This window comes from Gymnoscopelus microlampas, assembly GCF_963454915.1.
Source record: "Gymnoscopelus microlampas genome assembly, chromosome: 7".
Taxonomy (NCBI): Eukaryota; Metazoa; Chordata; class Actinopteri; order Myctophiformes; family Myctophidae; genus Gymnoscopelus; species Gymnoscopelus microlampas.
Window position 1 is genome coordinate 12,359,973 of NC_139944.1, and position 22,239 is coordinate 12,382,211.

A 22,239-nucleotide genomic window follows, 5' to 3' on the forward strand; every position below is an offset into this window, starting at 1 on the left:
ATGCAAGGCACCAACCTGCTCACCGGGAGGAATTAGGGTTTTTTAACATCTTGCTCAAGGACACTTCGACACTAACTCTGGGGGAGCCCGGGAATGAAATGGGAACCTCACGGTTGCCATCTGGCCTCTCTACCGGCCACTCTACCCCTGAACCAATGCCGCCTAAACAATGACATTTCTAAATCCAGTTCTAGTGCAAACACACATTTACTCAGGATAAACAGGGGCTAATGAACACACACGCACGCACACACACGCACACGCACACACACAGTGAGAACCAGCACACCTGAACACAGGTGGTGCCTATCAAGTTTAGACCTCCACTGTTTGACTATGTACAGCAAGAGTTAGATAATTATGTGGCCAATCTATGTGTGATGCAGCCAATAAATACAGAAAGAATATTTCGCAAACATTACATTTGTTTACAAGATCTAGTTCATTCAGGTTCTTGAAAACCGGTGATGGTCAATAATGTTGTTCTGTGTGGAACTGGAACTAAATGCTCCTGAACTTTGCGCCCACCTATCTTTTTTAGTATCTTTTAGTATCTTTTTAGTATCTTCTTTTTAGTAACTTTAATTTTTTTGGTTCCTTTTTTGTAAGTGAATGTGTTTTGAAAAATATATTTCACAGTCATGTGTGTTCCCACTCTTCTACCGTCATATCTGAGTGAAGTGATTCTACCTAACCCACAAACAGATTGACTAAACAATAAATATGGTACCTCATGATATTTTCATGCTGATCAAACCATTCACTGACTATTTGTGCCTTGAGGATGGTGGCATTGTCATTGTGGAACAGACTCACCAGGATAAAGACTTTAGGGTGAAAGTGATCAGACTCACCAGGATAAAGACTTTAGGGTGAAAGTGATCAATTAGATAGATTCCCTTTTCTTTTTCTTTTACCTTATATTGTTGTGAATTCAGTAGACTCTCAATGTGGTCCTAAAGAGTTTTCCTCTAGTTAAGGCTTGTGAGTGATGATGATTCAGTTGAGTAGCAAGCTCTGAGAAGTGAGAACAAGATTACACCAGGCAACAGTATCACACAACAAGTTCTGAAGTTTATTAAGCAGAACCAGCATATGAGTCTTGACTGATAGAGATAGACAAGGACAGGACAGGAACATACAGTACTGTGCTTAACACGCAGTCATGTGATACATGCAAAGATACATACATGATGTATGTGATGTTCTGATAAGTAGATGAGTTTTTCACAGTGACATCTCATTTGTTTGGGTCTGCCCTGCAGTATCTTTGTTAAAATAGAGCATCATGGCGTCACACGCATACTGTATCTACTGTATCTACTGTATCTACTATACATGCTTATTTATCAGTACAGTTCAGTACAGATGCTGGGTTGCAGGTCAAACCTCCAGTATATTATTATATAACAGTTACGATACAGTATACAGTACATGATGGGGTGGAGCTACAAGAACAGATATATTACTAAAGGAGTTAGAAGAACCTTGCATTCAGTGTACTATTAGCTACCAATTACTGGGGTGATTGCTTTCATTTGTAATGTTACTTTTAAAATAACAAGGTTCCTTATTGCAGGTGTAATAGTAGCATGAGAATGAAACACAGGAGAGGCAGGAATAAGAGCCAAGAGCCAAACCAAGATAAATGAGAATGAAAATAAAGATACAAACTAAAAAACATCATAACAATACTGATAGATAGTCTGTAACTTTAAAAAAATATATATATTTTAATGTTGACAGTGCTACAGTTGGGACTATGCTGCTTAATGATGGATATGAAATGTGAGTGATGGACATTTCTAATAGATGTCTGATTTATCTGGGCGTGGAAGGGAATGCGGAGGCAATGAACTTCTTCCCATCACCGTAGGTGGTCTTATCCCAGGTGTAAGTCTGGATCATCAGCTCCTTCCCTCCCAGGCGTAGACGACACCTACGTATAAGAATGCAGATCACGGGTCAAAAAAGATGCATATTAAGCAAGAATGCATTAAATCTACATTTTCATCAAGTGTATATGCTTACTGTTTTCCAGGGCGGGTGATATAGCAAAGACTGTAAAGGGCAAAGTCAAACTCAGGACTGCAGCCAATGATGGCAGAGCCCACCTGCTTGTAGTAACCATCCCACTTAAACTGCATGCCCAGAACATCAGGGTAGGAGGTCCACTGATAGACCGACAGACAGACAGACAGACAGACAGACAGACAGACAGACAGACAGACAGACAGACAGACAGACAGACAGACGTCAGCCAATCAATCAATCAATCAATCAATCAATCAATCATAAAAAATAAAGTAATGCATAGGCCTACAAAATGATGGGTTGATATTGTGGATGCTTACAGGTCCATCAAAGCTGTGGCTGTAGTAGTTAAGCAGGCCCCTTTTCTCAAGAAGATAGAACTGGATCCAGTTGTGGAAACCAGACACTTTTCCACCCTTAACCTCTCCTATAACAGAATGTGTTCAACTTCAACTTCAGACGACTTTATTTTCCTTTCAGAACTTCTAGTGCAGTGGTTAAAAGACATTATCATTGCAAACAAAAACAAGCATATTGTCATGATCGCAATGGTGATTGTCAAGGATATCTACGGCTTGTCAAACCTGCAAAGATGTGCTCAAAGCCACTGGAGTCCATTTTGCCATTGTAACGGGAGTAGAGACCAAACCACATCATCTTGAGGTCCTGGATGAACTCCTCCTCTGATGAATAGCGACCTAAGAATACATAATAAACTCTAATATATTTAAGCCTGATTTGAATGCTTGACAACAATGATGTATTTTCAACTGAGAAATGCATAAATCTGTCTTCAATCGGGCTGTACACTTGATCATGAGATATACTGCAATGCTACAGGAACCTCTGTAATACATCTTTATTAGCATTTCTAGACCAATGTGAAGACAACCAGTTTTAACTGGACCTACATACCCTTAGTGTAAAGGAAAGCAAATAGCTCCCTGCCCAGCTCAGTGTTGGACATGGACTCCCTGACAAAGGCATCCTGCTCAGCCCGCTGCTGTGGAGTGAAACTCTCTGTCTGTCCCGTCATTCTCCGGTAGTTGTCCAGTACAGCCACGAAGGCAGCATAGGTGGGCTTTGCGAACAGAACCTTTTCATTCAGGTAGCGGAACAAGCTGGAAATACAATGAAGAACAATTTGCTGTAGAAAGGCAGAACGAGTAAGCACCATGAGAGGGTAACAATTACAATGATGAAGTGAGATTTGACCACTTAAGATAAACCCTAATCTAGATTTAGTAAACTGGACCCGAGGCTCTGTTCTAGGACTGCTTTAAAAAACAAAAAACAAATCTAAAACAAAAAAATATGATCTAAGCTTACAAGTTGCGACGCGTTGTGAGCTTGTAGATCTGCTATTTTTGGCTAATGCTCCCCACAGAATTTGGCGGCTGGGGTTCAAGTGGTTAACTGGATCTTATAAAAGGACAAACATGAAGAAGAACTACTGAAATATCTCTGCTTACGGGCGAGGTGACAGGTCCTTCTGGGAGCTGGTCTGGGAATCATGCACCTCGGCCTGAGGGTCAATGATGAGCTCTGAGGCTGAGGCCTTGTTTGAGTCCAGAGTGTAAAGAACCTCAGAGATAGCCTGAATCTCTGAATCAGTGATCACACTTTCACCACCACCACCACCACCACCACTGTCCCCATCACCTGTAGAGAGTGACACACACACACACACGCACGCACGCACGCACGCACGCACGCACACACACACACACACACGTACGTATAGACACATGCACACATCGTTTGTTAACATTTGTTATTGTATATTATTGGTGCAGTGTGATGAGGTACACAAGAACACTAAGGAAAGTTGCATACAACTGTTGAGTTGGACCACTCAGCCAGACTCATCCAGCTTTAATACATTACACAGCAGAACAGTGACATCTACTGGTTAGAGGCTCAAGTGACTACGCACACATACATGCCTATGTTTATGTCTGTACACACATGAACCTCTTTTGACAGCATGTATAGTCCCCATTGAACTGGGGGGAATAATTACCCGGTCATTTACAGCGTTGGTTCTCACAGTGGGGTCCGGGGACCCCCAGGGGTACTTGAGGGGGTTCCAGGGGGTCCCCAGCTAAATGATGGATAGGAACCAAATGGACCCTTATGGGTCTGTAACTCTGAGAGTGTACAAATGGAACCAAATGGACCCGTTAGGGTCCATTTGGTTCCATTTGTACACTCAGAGTTACATTAACATTGATTTTACAATATGAATTGGGGTCCCAGAAATAAAAATGCCGTTAAATGGGGGTCCGTAGCCTAATGCATGTCAAACTGGGGGTCCTTGAAATTAAAATGGTTGAGAATCACTGCTAGAGCCATAACAAATCTTCTCTTATGGGGGTCCCTACGGCATATCTTTTCAAATGGGGGTCCGCGGGCTAATAAGTGTCAATTTGGGGGTCCTTGACATGAAAAAGTTTGAGAACCACTGATTAACAGGGTGGAATGGTAGATATAGCTATTATAACCTATAATTTCTTAATAATTTCCAGACATTTTGAGTTGAATTTGGTGTTTTGCCTTGTGGCATAAGACAGGACTCATAATTTCTGACTGGCCAGGCCGCCAGTGGTCACCATGTGAATTTCCCCAGGTGTTGGCAACAGAACAACTCTGTACAGAAAATAGTAACACAAACAGATAGGGGAGAGCTGATTAAGAGTGCCGAGGTGCTCTGCAGCACCTGACCAATGGTCAACAAAGGGACCGTGATCTATCTTTACTCACAGAGGTCGGTGTAGTCATTGCAGCAGTTATTGTACCGGTCACACTTGGAGTTGCAGTGGCATTGGTTGTTGGAGTTGTATTTCTCACCACATCGCCCCTTACAGGATGTTGAGCCTGAAGAAAACGGTAGACACATGAGTGGTCATTTGAGGCACAGGGTAATAGTATAAGACTTTTACATATCTACTAAAAGGACACAAAGGTCAGGGTTATCTTTACACATTTATTCTCATTTAACAACAACTTAATAGTCATTCACCTTTGCAGAGTCTGGCATAGTCAGAACAACAGTCTTCAAAGGGCTCGCAGGTTGGGTTACACTGACAGGAGAATCTATAGTCTGCTTCGTGTCCACACCGCTCCTCACAGGAATCCAGGGTGTCTGACAGCCAACAGAATAGTTGTTACACAAGGATACAGTCAGTGGTGTAAAATAACAAAAAAAAAAATTTAAGTACATTTACTCAAGTACTGTACTTAAGTATTTCCAAATGTCTGTACTTTTACTTCTACTACTTCTACTCCACAACATCTCAGAGGCAAATATTGTACTATTACTCCACTATAATTATTTGACAGCTTTAGTTACTAGATTTATATTATTATCACAAAACATACATTAACCACTTCAGCCCTATATCTTTTTCGGCCATTTGAAAATAGCCAATCTACATGCTCACAATACGTCTCGATGTGACGCATTGTGAGCTTGTAGATCTGCTATTTTCCAAAGATTTGTATTCATTTTGAGCTTGTGAAAAGGGACATTCTGCATAATGAGTACTTTAACTTTTGTACTTTAATTATATTTTGATACCAATACTTTTGTACTTTTGTAATGTAATGTAATGTAACTCAAGTATTTCTTTAATTCCGGACTTTTACTTGTAACAGACTATTTCTATATTGCAGTGTTGATACTTTTACTTAAGTAAAAAAATGTAGTACTTTTTCCACCACTGGACACAGTGGTGAATGGTATATCCCATTCCAAAATAAAGGCTCAGACACTGACAGAAAATATTGGGGCTCTTAAATGCAATGCTCTTATTCATTTACAAAGCAGTGGACGCTTTGGTCCTCAGACCATCATAAGCACAGAGGACCGAAAATTCCACTCCTTTTTTTCACTGTGTCACTTTTTTAATGTAAATAGTAAATATCCTAAGAGCCTCAATATGTTTTGTCAGTGTGTGAGCTTGTGCCTGCCTCTCGCACCTGGTTCTATCTTTGGTAAGCCATATGTGGGATGGGTAGATTAGTCAAAGGTGGGTTGGGGTGACCCTTGATGATCGCTTGAAATATGCTAGTGGTCCAAAAAAAAACTAAAAAACAACCACTGATCTATTCCTCTTACTTTATCCAACCTTCCATATTAAACCCCTGTTAACTGATACTATACTGATTTGTAACATTTATGAGTGAGCAAACACATGCCATTAAATGGCCACATTTCCCTTCTTGAGATTCTAACTCCCTTTTCTGTGGAATTTCTTGACCTCAGACTTCAGTCAGTAACTGACTTCATTGGCTTGTCAGGTCATTTAGTGCACTGCCTCTCAGGTAGTGGTCCATGGCCCACTAATGGTTACAGGTGGTCCATGCCTGTCTTTTCCTCCATTTTCTGTCTCCAACCTTGCCCTGTACATAATACTGTTATATAATACTACATAATACAAACGGTAAATTACATTTAGCTTTTACCGTCTGAAAACTGATCCAGAACTTCACAAGGGACACATATCTCTTGAAAGAGTCTGTGGAGAATGAGCTGATCCTCTTCTGTAGAAAGCTTGTACTTTTGGAATTAATTGAAACACAAACCTCCCCCAATGACCACTGATAATGTTTTTAATTCCACTGTCCTCATATCACACAAATACCAAATGACTAAGTTTCTCCAAAATAAAATGATGAACAGAAACAAAATCCTCATTTTATACATTACTGAATGGATGACCAGGGACCACATGAAATACCTCCACGGACCACCAGTGGTCCACGGACCACCAGTGGTCCACGGACCACCAGTTGAAAACCTCTGGTCTAGATCACAAGCTTTTCTATGTTATTGACAATATTGTATAACATGTTAACATAAAAAGTTTTTCGTGGTGGAATGAGAGAAATGTCTTACTGCTGTATCCCTGGTAGAACAGGGTCACTGAGAGGACAAGAAGGAGGAGGATCTTCATGGTGCCGCCGTATCAACCTCAGATGAAGGAATGCTGCCAAAGTAAATATCTCCCTTTTATGGTTTCACCTGGCCAATCCAGTTGCGAGACTCTACGCCAGCCCCTAAAACAAGATGGCACTTTATTTTATTAATATAATTTGTATTTGAGCCCATATTAAGGTAGGCATACATAAAAAGAAAAGAAAAGAAAAACTTCAAAAACACACAACAAAGAAACGGTAACTAATTTGTTCCATAGTCTGGCTACTATAAGAATGATTCTGTAGGTCCTTTATAAACAACTAACTATTGCAACAAGAAACAAAACAGTAGAAAGAACTATGGCATTCTTAAATCCAGTTCTAGTGCAAACACAAATTTACTCAGGATAGACAGGGGCTAACACACACACGCACACACACACACGCGCACGCGCACGCGCACGCACGCACACACACACACACACACACACACACACACACACACACACACACACACACACACACACACACACACACACACACACACACACACACACACACACACACACACACACACACACACACACAGTGAGAACCAGCACACCTGAACACAGGTGGTGCCTATCAAGTTTAGACCTCCACTGTTTGAATAATATTATGCACAGCAAGAGATAGATAATTATGTGGCCAACCTATGTCTGGTGTAGCCAATAAATACAGAAAGAATATTTTGCAAACATTAAATTTGATTACCAGATCCAGTTCATTCAGGTTCTTGAAAACAGGTGTCGGTCAATAATGTTCTGTGTGGAACAGGAACTAAATATTCCTGAACTTTGCCCCCACCCCTCCTATATCTTCTTTTTTTGGTTCCTTGTAAATGTGAATGTGTTTTGAAAAATATTTTCACAGTCATGTGTGTTCCCATTCTTCTACCTTCAGATCTGAGTGAAGTGATTCTACCTAACCCACAAACAGATTGACTAAACAATAAATATTGTACCTCATGATACTTTCATGCTGATCAAACCATTCACTGACTATTTGTGCCTTGAGGATGGTAGCATTGACATTGTGGATAGATTCCCCAGGATCAAGACAGAAATAGTAGACTTTAAGGTGTAAGTGATCAATTAGATAGATTCCTTTTCTTTTCTTTTACCTTACTGTTGTGAATTCAGTAGACTCTCAATGTGGTCCTAAAGAGTTTTCCTCTTGTTAAGGCAAGCTCTGAGAAGTGAGAACAAGATGACACCAGGCAACAGTATCACACGACAAGTTCTGAAGTATATTAATTATTAAGCAGAAAGAGCACATGTGCAGCGCAGAAGTGGCGGGAAGATATGAGTCCTGACTGATAGAGATAGAGAAGGACAGGACAGGAACACACTGGGCTTAACATGCAGTTATGTGATAAATAGAAAAGATGTACTGTATGTACATGATGTATGTGATGTTCTGATAAGTTTTTCACAGTGACATCTCATTTGTTTGGGTCTGCCCTGCAGTATCTTTGTTAAAATAGAGCATCATGGCAGCATCACACGCATACTGTATCTACTGTATCTAGTGTACATGCTTACTCAGCTGCTCAAATGTATCAGTACAGATGCTGGGTTGCAGGTCAAACCTCCAGTATATTATTATATAACAGTTACCATACTGTATACAGTACATGATCGGGTGGAGCTACAAGAAAAGATATATTACTAAAGGAGTTAGATTTAGAAGAACCCTGCATTCAGTGTACTATTAGCTACCAATTACTGCAGGCGTTTGCTTTCATTTTTAATGTTACATTTAAAATGACAAGATAGGATCTATTGCCGGTGTCATAGCAGCAACAGCTATGAGAATGAAACACAGGAGAGGCAGCCAAACCAAGATAAATAAGAATTAAAAAACAAACAGAAACATGATTAAAGCACTGGGTGTCTGACTGTGTGAATGAGTGAACATATGTACTGTCTATCGATACTTAAATGTACAGTGAATATTTGAATGAATATCACCATGTACTATACCGCCATGAATTTATGAACATTATATGTATTCATTAATTTGTGGCGGTAGGCTGTATAGTACATGTACATATTATGTACCCTCTCTATCCACACTGGTTATATGAATGAATATAATATAATGTATATTGTATATTATGTACAGTCTATGAACAATAAATATTAGAATGGATGTGTACTGTCAACACTCAACAGACCTTTAATATGAATATATTGATGAATGTACAAGTACTATATCTATCAACAGTCTATAAGTGAATATAAGAACAGTCTGTCAACAAACAGTTATCATTAACAGGCACCTGTCAAAGTTCTGCAATTTAGTAGTCCATGTACAAGTGTACCAGAGTCCATGCAGGAGCCAGTAGTCAAAAGTAGCTGTATTCAGTCATTTTGGTGGTACACAAAATACTGTTTAGCCTGCCAAAGCATCCAGTTGTTGCATTTCACACAGTTAATCAAAGATAGCTCAACCAAAATAGCTTTTTGCTCCAGTGTTGTTGTTGTTGCAACACTAGATAGACAGTTGATACCACCTCCTGGTACCACGTCCCAGTGGGTATACTTTTTTTTATTTTAAAACAAGTGCCACCAATATAAAAATGTACTTGCACTATCATTAGACAGAGACTCTGTTGAAATATATCTGTTTAATTAATACATTGATTGATTAATTAATTCATTCATTCATTCATTCATTAATTACTTCTTTTTTTTTCTTTTTTTACCTCAAACCACAAAGTCCTGCTCATTTTCATGGGAGCTGCTTGTTTATTTACCATTTTTATTTTATTCACATGTTTATTTAATCTTAACTGACCCTGTTTGGCCAGTTTTGAGATATGATATTCACAAATATTGAACCGCTCGATGAATTGAATACACACAAGACCCCAATGGAAACAAGCCATAGTGCTTTCTTGGGTTTATCCTTTTAGTATCTTTGTATAAAATGTACCTCTGTGCTTTTTTGGTGAAATGTTAATAAAGTATTCACTGACTCAATCAATCAATCAAAAGCTCAGGGCAAGAGGAATACTGTAGTGTCACTTACTCCCTTCCTCCAGGCGGCGCTGTGAGAAACTAGCGCATATGTTTACTTTTGGCCCCAGTCGGCTGCCTTCCACAGAGCTGTCAGCGTGTATTTCAATGACATCCCGGTTTACCTTTCATAAGAAATAAAGAATAGAGATACAACCATGTCGTTAACCTTTGTTTTTAGAGCATTAAGAACACAAGTTTCAAAGGTAGGCAAGTATAAATGCATGTTCTTTTGTTATAGGCGTGTGTCAATAAGAGGTAGAGCTGCTGTCAGTCAGTTGATTTCATTCACTGGTGGCTTTCCTTAAAATGAAACAGTGAATTGTGATTTGGACAGAGTTGTTCTTTCACCTTGAGCAATTCTAAGTAGACACAGTACTTCAAATATAGTGAACGTATGCTAACTCCTTAAATGTACAGCCAGATATAAGGAGTCTGCAGTGGCAAAAGAAGTACTCAGATATTTTACTTATGTAAAAGTAGCATTACCACAATATATAAAATACTCTGTTACAAGTAAAATGCCTGTGTTCAAAATGTTACCTCAGTAACAGTACAAAGGTATTGGCATGAAAATATACTTAAAGTACCAAAAGTAAAAGTACTAAAATGTTTGAAAATAGCAGATCTACAAGCTCACAATGTGTCACAGTGTTGTGAGCTTGTAGATCGGCTATTTTCAAATAGCCTAGGTATAAAATTGGATTAAAGTGGTTCATGTATGTTTTGTAATATCATTATTTATATCTGCTAACTAGTAACTACATTTTTGAAATAGTTATATTGGAGTAAAAGTACAATATTTGCCTCTGAGATGTAGTGGAGTAGAAGTTAAAGTACTGAAAATCTGAAGTACTCCAGTAAAGTAAAAGAACCTCTAAATTGTACTTTTCATCCGATGTCACCCTCAGGTGGGGGGTTGCCAGTATGTGCAATCCTTACACACAGGCTGTCACCTTCTGGCTGCTGAGAAAGCCCTCTTGATGAAGCTGAGGAAGAGCACTGGATATACCTTCATAAACTGCAAGAAAGCACTGGAGAAGTTTGACAATGACATAACGCAGGTATAACCCTGTCTGTCTTTTTTTGTTCAGCATTCACATTCTGGTTGTAGTGGTATTATAAGAAATTAAGCGAAAGACATTTTTAAAACATAAGCAATATCAGTGGTTCATCAATGCATGCCATCTTCTCTACCCCGAACCTAAGGCTGAGAGTTGGTTACATGATCAAGCCCAGAAAGAAGGTTGGAGCAAAGCAAACAAGCTGGAGGGTCGGAAAGCAAAAGAGGGTCTGATTGGTCTTTTTGTAGGAGACAAAGCTGCAGTTATTGTGGAGGTAAGTCCAGTGATAGTGGCTGACTCTGGTCATGCACAACAGCCTTAACATGTTAAACTTGTTTTGCCTCCCTGCCAATTTTGTGCTGTTTAATAAGCAATGTATTGTTCTGCCTACGTTCATTTGGTTATCTTATGCGGTCCTAGTATTGAATTCAAACATTGTTTCTGTTCTGTCCTCTGCCTGCGTGATCCAGGTAAACTGTGAGACAGACTTTGTTGCTCGTAATGAGAAGTTCCAGCAACTGGTTAAGGATGTGGCATTTGCTGCCATGGCTCACCACCGGACGAAAACTCAAGGCCAGGAAGGATATTCTAAGGTATGGATGGACTTAATTGTGGAGCTAAGTTTAGAGTATTTCACTTCAGTATCAAAGAGCTCTGCCAGCCCACTACTAGGCTAGCCAGCTAGCCTAGTAGTGTTTAAGTGTCTTTGCTGTGTGACTCTCCATCTCTCTACCTGTTTCCTGTCTCTCTACTATCCAAATAAGATCCAGAAAAGCCCCCCCCCACTAATGGTCTTAATGTTGGTTCAACCCTCGTCACAGCTCCCTCCGAATTCTCATCAGAGCAGCCATCGGCTCGGTGAATGCAGTAAATTTCCTCAGTAAATACTCCCTTTCCCATAAAGGATACGGTGTCAAACACTAAGGCTGATGGCACAACAGCCACCACTGTGACATCTCTAATGCAGTAGTTCTCAAAGTGGCATCTGGGGATCCCCAGGGGTCCTTGAATGGTGTCTCCAGCAAAATGAAGAACAGTTACACATTTGAGCCCTATTCTATTTTTTAGCTATTAAAAAATAACAAATCTACAAGCTTACAACGCGTCGCAACTAAATAAGCGATTTAAACGCTTGTTTCAACCCGTCGCTTAGATTTTATTTTCCGCTAGAAGTTAAAACATCTGAGAGCAGGGGAGATGACCTTTACTTTTTGGATACGATGTGCGGAAAAGGGTAAGAATCATGCATAGTGGAAAATGTCCTCCCCAACAGGCACCGAGCTACTGTATGTGGAACCTCATCTCGGAGCTATACAGCGGAGGGAGAGTTTCCGATTGGAGCAAGTAGATCACCTAGTTTTTTTTTAAAGAAAGTGTTGACAAATCTTCTCCCTGGCACCAAGTCATATCAGATGGGGAACCGCAGCCAAATACATTGGGGGTTCTTGACATGAAACGGTTTAGGAAGCACTGCTCTAATCTAATGCACTGAATGTTGTTGGTTTCAGAATATGCTGGCAGCTGATCAGCTGAGTAAACTTAATGTCACTGAAGGAACTTCACTGGCTGACCAGGTGGCTCTCACAATAGGTCAGGATTGTTCACATAGCATGTTACATGACCATATCTCATGTTAGGGCTGGGCAAAAGGACTTCAAATGACTATCATGATTATTTCAAACTTATAAATCGATTACGATTAATGAAGGAAGAAAAAAAAGAAGTTAAATTATCAGGTCTGCAAGCTCACAATGCGTCACATTGTGAGCTTGTAGATCAGCTATTTTCACATATTTTGTGTTCAACAAAAGTATAATACAGGGTTAAAAGGTAAATCAGACTAATCGATTTAGTAGATTATAAAGAAATCTATGAGAATTGTTTCATGTCGAGAAATACCATTTAAATGAACCAGATTAAGTCAGTTATTGGTTCTAAATCTTGTCCAGCCCTAATCTTATGCATATATTTATTTGATTCTGCAATGTGTTAGTGATGTAACCCGTGGCCCCCCTCCCATTCTGTTCACAGGTCGTCTGGGTGAGAACATGGCAGTGAGGCGGGCAGTGACAGTGGGGGTCCCTGCCGGTTGGCACATTGGGTCTTATGTGCATGCCGCTGTGGCTGGCCAGAGTGACATGACCATGGGCCGCTATGGTGCCCTGGTGGTGTTCCATGGTGGAAAGGAGGGGTCTCAGGAGGCTCTGGGGCGTAAGCTGGGTCAACATGTGGTGGGGGAGGCACCTGTGTCCCTGGGCAACATGGATGATCTGCCTTGTGGTGAGAGCGAGACTCGCCTGCTGCCCCAGACCTTCCTCCCAGACCCCAGCAGGACAGTGGCGCAGTTCCTCAAAGGGCAGGAGGCCCGAGTCCTGGACTTTGTCCGATTTCAATGCGGCGAGCCGGCCGCAGGTGAAGGAGCGGAATGATTTGTGGAGTGATTTGTTGTTATTGTTATCGTTATTATTATTTCTTATAATGATGATACAGTATGCAGATACCCAGAATATTTCAAGCGTTCAGTCTTATTTTCTGCTATGTGTCTAATATGTCAAATATGTACCAACACTTGCTGTACGATTAAATCAGACTCCCAACAAGGATTTTTGTCAACCTCAAAATGTCGTTGAGTTTTTTTTTTTTTTTTTTACGGGAAGGGTATAGGCTATTCCTTCTTTTTTCTCAAGTCTTCAGAATTACTTTTTAAGTGACAAGGTCACTATCGAGATTTTGGGTGAGCTTGATTCCATCGGTTATATTTTATGGCATTTCTGATTAATGTAGACGGCGACTAAGACTTCACACTCTTGGCTCCGAAGCTTTTTATTTTTTACATCAGTAATGTTGCTATACAGATGTTATGTTATCCAGATCAAATGTACTTCAAGTTCATATGTTATACGTTACTAAAATGTGCAATGTTTGCTTGTCCACATGCTATAAATATGTTAGTTAGTATATTAGATGCTAATTTTGATGTCTACTTACCATTACTTGGTTACCTTGCATTTCTTGGCACTATTTACTTCCGCTGCTTACCCTGTTGTTGGTTGACTATGATTCATGCTGCATACTCTGGATAAGAGTGTCTGCTAAATGTCTATCCAGATTGGAGTCGGATTGGTTTTATGCAGCATGAGTATAAACAAGGCTATATAAGGACTGATTTGCAAAAATCAATGAGTTTTTTTGTTTTTGTCGTTCAGACTTGATCAAACCAATCTGATTCCAATCTGGATAGACCAAAAATCTGATTTGGGGTTCCAGTACTGTGAACATAGCCTCAATGTACATTGTAGGACAGTGAGACACGACATGAAGCTCTGCTCTGCAGAGGGATGACAACCAGCAACACAGCAGGCCTCCAGCTAGGGCGTCATTGCAAGGTTAGGATTCCTAAAGTAGAATTCACCCTGCAGGCTGCCTGCTGAAGGGTGGAGGAGGTCAATTATTTGAACTCAACCCAGAAACGATGACTCGCGTCACCAGGCTTTCCGCAGTACCCTCGGAAAGCCTGGTTTCTATTCCGAATTAACCAGACTGATCCGGTCTAGAGCCCGCCTATTATAAACACCTTAATATACATGCATTCTTATCCTGCTCCGTTTCCGTATCCGCTCTAGACCCAGACCGGATCTGCAACCTGCAAAGCAAATTGATCCCTGTCCAATTTCTTATGTAAAATTAACACTCCTGATTGGCCGTTCCAGCGCCGAGGTAGTGACGACCAGCGTTGCCATGTCGGCTTATTATAAGCGACTTAAAGCTTCTTTTTCTGTAAAGTTGCTTGTAAATATTGGTAGTTGCGTTTTTTTTGGCTTGTTTCTAAGTGTAGTTGCTTATTAGGGCTTGTTTCCTAATGTTATTTAAATCAGTGGTTCTCAGACATTTTCATGTCAAGGACCCCCAAATTGTATATTTTTGTCTGCGTACTGAAATCTGCCATATGGCCCGTGTGGCCCAGAATTGTGTTGTTAAGCTATTCCACATTTTAAAATCGTTCCCAATTTTAAATATCATATTTACAAGCTCACAACGCATCGCGAGCTTGTGGATCGGCTGTTTTCAGATGACTGCTCATGTGGCCAGTTGCTTCTTTTGGGCATGTTTTGCTTATTTCTCTCACAAAACCTGGCAACGCTGAGTGACGACACCAGGGGTGTACCCAGTATTCAGGCACAGTGGAAGAAGAACCAGAGATATTTGATTGTCTCAAATCGGTCCAACAAACCAAACACAAGACATGGTAAGCACACATTTACACCCTTATCAGATGCATAGGAACGAAGCATTGCTTTTTGTATTTATGTGAAGGTGCCAATGTGGCTACCTAGCTAATGTTACATAGCCTAAATGCTGCTTTAACCGTAACGTTAGCTATACGAGCTAAGCCTAGGCTAAACTGTACCATGGTCTAATCCCACCACTAATATCTAGTCTTTTCCTTTGCATTGTCATCATGAACGCTGCTCCTCGACCAGTCTGACTTCTCAGAGGACCAGATCATTGGTGAGTTTAAACATATATAGGCCAGTGTTTCCCGAACAGTGGGTCGGGACCCATATGTGTATCGTGGACACATTTTAATGGGTCGCGAGTAAATATCCCCTTATTTTTCAGTAACTACATTTTGTTTTGAATTATTAGTATTTATTTCAAAATATTTACAAAAAAAATCAAATTCCTTAAATTAGAAATAAAAATAACTAAATTGACACATTTTGAGCTTGTAGATCTGCTATTTTCACTACCATGGGTCCTGGGGAGACTTTACATTTCTCTTTTGGGTCTTGAGCTGAAAAGTTTGGGAACCAGTGATCTAGGCCATGACGTTCATCTCAACATCATGGTAATTTATTTGGCATTATAGGTTTTTGAATTCCTTGTTCTGACTCTGTAGTGAAATACTGGTTTCATCACCCTGCGGGAGCCCAGCAGGTAACAGTGTTTGCGGTGATGATGAATATCTTAACGCAAAGTTGATCTAACCTGGAATGTCTGCTGGTTGATTTGTGTTAATCACGACTCAACATTTAGTTAGAACCGGTAACATTAAGAAGTGTGAATTTATGCTACTAGTGGAGGATGGATGTTAACGTCATGCCATCCGATCATCCTAACTAAACATCACGATCTCGGCACAGTGCGTGGATGATCTAAGCGTCGCAGGCCTAATAATGATATATTCTACTTGACTGGCCCTTACCAATATTTACAAGCAACTTTGCATTTACAGAAAAAGAAGTCGCTTATAATAAGCGGACATGGCAACACTGTTTGTGAGTTGTTCGTGGTCTGAAGGCGTGGCGCCATAACATCACTCGTCAGAGTGAAACTGTGTGACTTTAACTCCCGGATCGAGACAATTCATTGATTCATGGGCTGTTTGCTCTGTTTCACATAACAGTGGCCTTGTAAGGGCCTTTGTTTAGTGGGAGAGAGACGCTTTAATTGCGCGTGTTTGTCAGTGAAGATGGGTGACAGATTGCACGGTCAAGGCACTCATCGCTGGCTTTCAATGCCATATAAGGGAAAATGGGGCTACTTGTAGTTCTGTCTGTCTGTCGCTAGATGAGCTCAGTGGTGGGAAAAGTACTCAATTTTTTTTTACTGAAGTAAAACATCAATACTGCAAAGTAGAAATACTCTGTTACAAATATAAGTCCGGAATTCAAACTTGAGTAAAAGTACAAAAGCATTGGTATCAAAATGTACTTAAAGTACCAAAAGTAGAAAGTAGGCTACTCATTATTCAGAATGTCCCATTTCACAAGTTTTCAAAATAAATAAATAAATATACATGAAAATGTATGCAGATATTTTAAATAGCGGCTTGTAGATAGGCTATTTTCAAATGGCCGAAATGTATATAGGGCTGAAGTGGTGTTGAAGTATGTTTTGTAATCAAAATCTAGAAGTTTTCAGATAATTGTAGTGGAGTAGTACAATATTTGCCTGGAAATACTCCAGTTAAGTAAAAAATACCTCAAAATTGTACGCAAGTACAGCACTAAGTAAATGTACTTAGTTACTTTACACCACTGGCTGCATGCCATCTAAAGAGAGACCAAGAACTACAACTGTGGCTGATCCTTCAAAGTTTGGTCTTGTGTGTTCTATTAACAAGCTATTGTGCACTTGTTATTGTCTATTTATTTTATTTTTTATATAAAATCACCATTATGCAGCATACACACAGGCACTGACTATCTGTACCTGAATCGTGTGTCTCTCCTTATCAGAGTTCAAGGAAGCTTTCCTTTTGTTTGACCGAACGGGCGATGGAAAGATCAGCTTCAGCCAGTGTGGGGATGTCATGCGGGCCCTTGGACAAAACCCTGTCAACGCCGAGGTGCTCAAAGTTCTGGGGAACCCCAAATCAGAAGGTGAGCCCTATAGCAACTGATGCTCAGACCAATGACTTGCAGTGAATCGCAGTAAGGCACTACATGGTCTAATCGACTCCATTTATCACACTTGGATTAACATGTAGGTCGGTTGTCTTGAGCGTGACCTCATTGTAGTCTAACAGAGTCGGTACATGGAGTCATTTTCCTGTTTGTCCTAGTATGTCCGTGATTGACTTATCTGCATGTAAAAGCATTTCTATTTTGTGATAACCTTTGTGGGTTGACGCCCCAAACAGTCAAGTCCAGTCATGTTATTGACATGCAGACATTGGCATGTCATGCTTACAGAATGCTCAAAGGTAAAAGGATAAATGGTATTTGTGCAGCCTCACCGAATTTCTTCAAACACGGATGTCTGTGCACACATTCCAGTGCACATTAACATAATCCTTTAATGGCATACAACAGGTTTTTCTTTTGGTGTCTGAAGTCATTGTCATTGATTTCTGTCCCTATCTAGCATTTGAAAAATGTGATATTAAAAAGCCTGACAAAGACATGTCATTTCTGGCTGACACCTAAACAATTTGAAACCCCTTTTTATAAAAGTTCTAGATCATGTTCTGATAAAAGATAATAATAAACATCTTGGATTGATCTCCAGAGATGAACCACAAGATGCTGGATTTTGAGCAGTTCCTGCCCATGCTCCAGGCCATCGCTAAGAACAAGGACCAGGGATCCTTTGAGGACTTTGTGGAAGGCCTGCGTGTCTTCGACAAGGAGGGAAATGGCACAGTAATGGGAGCCGAGCTACGTCACGTCCTCACCACATTGGGTAACGACACACACAGTACTAGACCACAGATTACCGGCATTTTGAATGATATTTAGTCAAAAAGTGCTAAATCAATTTGAATTAAATAATAATGATGAAAATAGGCAATCTACGGCTACATAATTGCAGACACCGATGTCGTCAAAAAAGTTATATCGGTCTGGCTTTACACAGTATGATTTTATCTTTAGGACTTATCAAGCAGCCACACCTGTGTGCCACGTGTCTGCTTTGTGCCAACTCCAGTATTTTACTGATTAGTGTGATTAGCAGTATCACCCTTCATCAGTTGTCTGTTAAATGTTTTATCAGAATTTATATCAATGACGTATCACAAATTCTTAAGAGCCTGTTCCCTATTTACCTAATCAGCTGATTCCTCATTGAATTAAATTAAAAATGGATGCATTTCCTGTTATTCTCATTAGTGGCAAAGACATGAAAGAAAGGACTTGTTTGCTCTAATGTTGTGCTTCATTTCAGATGATAAATCACTTGTCACATTTTGCATACCAGAAACAATGTAAAGTAGTGAAAGAGCACTACATCATGTTTTCACTCTGATCTCTATTATTAACCACATTAACCCTGGCGTCTCTATTTATTATATATAATGAATTAAAAGTAGTAGATCATCATTTTAGCATGACACCGTCATACGATTCCGGCCGGCTCTTGGAATAAAAGAAACATTCCAGTGATCTTTTCTTTGATATTAGTGTTTTAGATTTTTTTTTGTGTTGTAGGTGAGAAAATGACGGAAGAGGAGGTGGAGACTCTTTTAGCTGGACACGAAGACGCCAATGGCTGTATCAACTATGAAGGTAAAGCAGGAAGGGTTGTGCAACATGATGGAGTCATGTGCTACATTTAAACAACAAAACCAACTTGTATCATTCTTGTTACAACGTACCAAATGGAATGTTTTACATCCACCTACAGTGCATAACTAGAAGTTGTATAAGCGTTTCTTATACAAATGTCTTGTAATCGGTCACTATGTCTGAGTGCATTTGAGTCTTTAGTGTTTTTTTTTACTTACCGTATGTACGTATGTCATCACTGACTCAGTGTTCCGTTCCACAGCCTTTGTCCGTCACATCATGTCCGGTTGAGCAGAGGGTATGAGCAAATCCCTAAAGCCCTGCCCACTATCAGCTTCTAGCAAAGTAGTGGGGCCTCACCTAGTCATGTGGAGGTCCAGGGCAACCAGCTCAGGAACTCAGCACTGCACAATGGCCTCTCGTAATGGTTACTAGATGGGTTAAGTTATAAATAGTAAAACAAGAAGGTTTCTATTCTAGTTGAAGTAAAGTTAGAATGGCTGTTTGTTAATCTAAATAACTCGATACAAATATTTGACTTAGTCAATTTAGAATGGCAACATGGCTGTACAAATTGTACATTTTCTAAATGTTGGTATGCCTCCTGCTTCTCAAAAAATACATTGTATAGATTTCCATGGCCTTTGTGCAGTGATGGGATCCCTTCTATGACTGGTTGAAATGGTTTTCTCTCCTAACTTTCTCTCCCTCTTGCCGAGCACTCTACCTAGTGTAGCATAGCCTGCATGTAGCTTCCCATGCATGTTTCTAGGTGCACCACTGACCCCCATGAACGTCGGCTTTGAAAGGACAAGAGACCCTAGGCATGGGGTGTGCTGTACCAGAGTATAGGAGAACGGCTGATCAACTTGGAATGCAGATGTGATGTTGTTGGGTTTTTCCACAGTAAAATGGTTCTTGACTAATGAGCCCAAAACGTTTTCATCTGTGTTCCACTGTTTGGAACAGTCCGCTCCTGTGGTATGGTGCCGTCATGCTGAAGCAGAATTGTGATGAACTGCTTGATTTCTTGTCCTCAACACTCGCTCCCACAGAAGCTGCTGCTGGAACTGTAGACGTGCTAGAACTTCAAATAGTGTATCAAAATGTTCATGTTTGTTTGGCCCTTGCCAGGTCTCTGACTTCTCCTTTGTCTCTCCTCCCTACACTTGCCTTTGGTTTTCCTGTGGTACTGTAGTAGATCATTTCCAAATATGAAAGGACTCGGGACTGCTAATGTTCCAACATGTTCCATGTTGTCAGTCCGTTGGCTGTCATGGCTGGCCAGGAGTTTTCTTCTCTTCGCCCTAACCGAGTCGCTCTCCATGCTAGACCGTTAGCTGCTCGCCTTTTTCGAAGTCTGTTCAAATGTATAATATGTTATTTTTGACTGATTAACAGACTCTAGAATGGACTCAAATCAGCAGCATCTTGCTCTAATGCAGAAGCATGTCGTTAGCCTCATAGCATAATTGCCTAACTCACTGTTTGGCCAAATTGAAATCTTTGCCTAGCTCTACTCTCCTAACACTGCTGCACCATTGCTCCCCATATGTTCTAAGCCAATCAGAATGCTTGTTACATTCCGAAATGACTTTGGCAGAAAGTGCTTTAAGTCAACTATTTTGACTTGGGCAGAAAGTGATTTTTTTTTGTAACAAGCATTCTGATAGGCTGAGAACATTGGCAATAAGGCAGGATGAATCAGCAGTGTTGGGAGAGTAGAGTTAGGCAGATATAAGTAAAGGCAGATAAACATGACTTAGGAAAACTGAGTTTTTCGCTTTCTGTCTAAGTCATCTAGGTGATGTTTTGTCTCCTGAAAACCTTACAAATATGATTTAGGCAATTATGCTATGAGGCCAACGATGTGACTGTGCTACATTTGATCATGTGTTTATGTAACTGTACTTGGGAAAACCAGCTGGAAAGAATCGTCTAGCTTCCAGTGTTTGGAGCACGGAGCTGTATGCCTTATGAGGCATATGTGCGATGATTGGGTCACAGTGACTCTGCTGCCCGATGCTGTAGGTTGCTGTTCTGCGATTCATCTGACACTGTCCAGGCACTGTGCTAATTCTTTTTGTTTATGCTCTTCTCTTATTCTCAGAACTTGTCCGAATGGTGATGAGTGGTTGAAGATTTCAAGAACACACTTCCAGCTTAACTTTATTCCAAAATATTTTTGTATTATGTTTGTCATACACTCTGTCACAGCCTCTGTCACGCTGCCCTGAATGTGTCCCTCGTTTCTTTGTCTTGACATCTTTATTTTATTTCAGAAGTGCCTTTTCTGTGTCTGCGTTCAAGAGACCCTTCCATTTCACATGCCACATCAATGCATGTCCTCATGCCATTCCTATGGGCAGAATTGGCAATAACATTCCCTCGACAATTTTACACATTTCTTTCCTGTCACTTTACCCCTGTGTCAACGTTGTACTTGCTAGCTAGCTATGTTTTTTTTATAGATGAGATGCATGCTAATTGGCTGAGACAAAACTGTACTGGCCAAACAACAATGAAAGGGATATTGTACTGTCATCTAAAATTATTGAATTAAAAAAACATGTTTTCTGAATTACCTTTTTCTTGTCTGAAGAACCCTAACCCTTCATCTTGATCTTACACATTTCACATTGGACTTTAAAGCCCATGAACTAAACCTAAATTCCATCACCTGTGCATCTAGTATTCTAAACAAACCTCAATGCAGACAATGTTGGTGATACAGAGAAGAATGAATAACCATAGGTATTGTCTTTTATATCTCTCACATGGTGAAGTGTACCTCTAAGCTGGTGCCAGGTCAGTTATGTCCTTTTGTGAAATGCAGTATTTGTTTTTGTTCCACTGGCTTTTGTCTTAGAAGCCAAGCAAGTCTGATATGGGAATTGTAACTCCCAGTCTTTGTCTTATCACAGTGATTATGGCTGACAGTTTTTATCTGATTTGGATTGAACTCGAGTTTTCTTTTTTTTTTTACTGGTCAAGCAAGGTCAGAGTTTAACCCAGTGCTTGTATATGAGTCATAGTGGCAGTGGGGTGTAGTTTGTTGTTGGCTGCAAGCTGATAGGTTGGCAACCTTAGTCAATCTGCTTTCTCCATCGTTAGTGATAAGGACCTCATATTAAGTGCATCTGGCAT

The 22,239-nt window shown here is 40.3% G+C and overlaps 3 protein-coding genes across 3 annotated transcripts; 2 read left to right on the forward strand and 1 right to left on the reverse strand.

Annotated features, from left to right (window-relative positions):
- Positions 1-1,766: 1,766 nt before the first annotated feature.
- Positions 1,767-6,992, reverse strand: LOC311049031 (uridylate-specific endoribonuclease-like; the record flags this gene model as incomplete). Its single annotated transcript, XM_084062459.1, has 9 exons — positions 1,767-1,939; positions 2,032-2,174; positions 2,355-2,461; positions 2,619-2,732; positions 2,950-3,155; positions 3,507-3,696; positions 4,798-4,911; positions 5,057-5,179; positions 6,935-6,992. 9 exons carry the CDS (start codon positions 6,990-6,992, stop codon positions 1,822-1,824), a joined length of 1,173 nt encoding a protein of 390 aa, XP_083918585.1. The 3' UTR covers positions 1,767-1,821.
- Positions 6,993-10,104: 3,112 nt separating this feature from the next.
- On the forward strand, positions 10,105-13,691 carry tsfm (Ts translation elongation factor, mitochondrial). Its single transcript, XM_084062499.1, has 6 exons — positions 10,105-10,222; positions 10,928-11,080; positions 11,226-11,354; positions 11,551-11,673; positions 12,589-12,670; positions 13,112-13,691. The coding sequence occupies exons 1-6, from the start codon at positions 10,175-10,177 to the stop codon at positions 13,507-13,509; spliced, it is 933 nt and encodes a 310-aa protein (XP_083918625.1). The 5' UTR covers positions 10,105-10,174; the 3' UTR covers positions 13,510-13,691.
- A 1,527-nt stretch (positions 13,692-15,218) lies between these two features.
- myl6 (myosin, light chain 6, alkali, smooth muscle and non-muscle) lies at positions 15,219-21,673 on the forward strand. The gene is made up of 6 exons (XM_084062778.1): positions 15,219-15,326; positions 15,562-15,589; positions 17,323-17,466; positions 18,095-18,268; positions 19,015-19,092; positions 21,203-21,673. The coding sequence occupies exons 1-6, from the start codon at positions 15,324-15,326 to the stop codon at positions 21,229-21,231; spliced, it is 456 nt and encodes a 151-aa protein (XP_083918904.1). The 5' UTR covers positions 15,219-15,323; the 3' UTR covers positions 21,232-21,673.
- Positions 21,674-22,239: the final 566 nt, after the last annotated feature.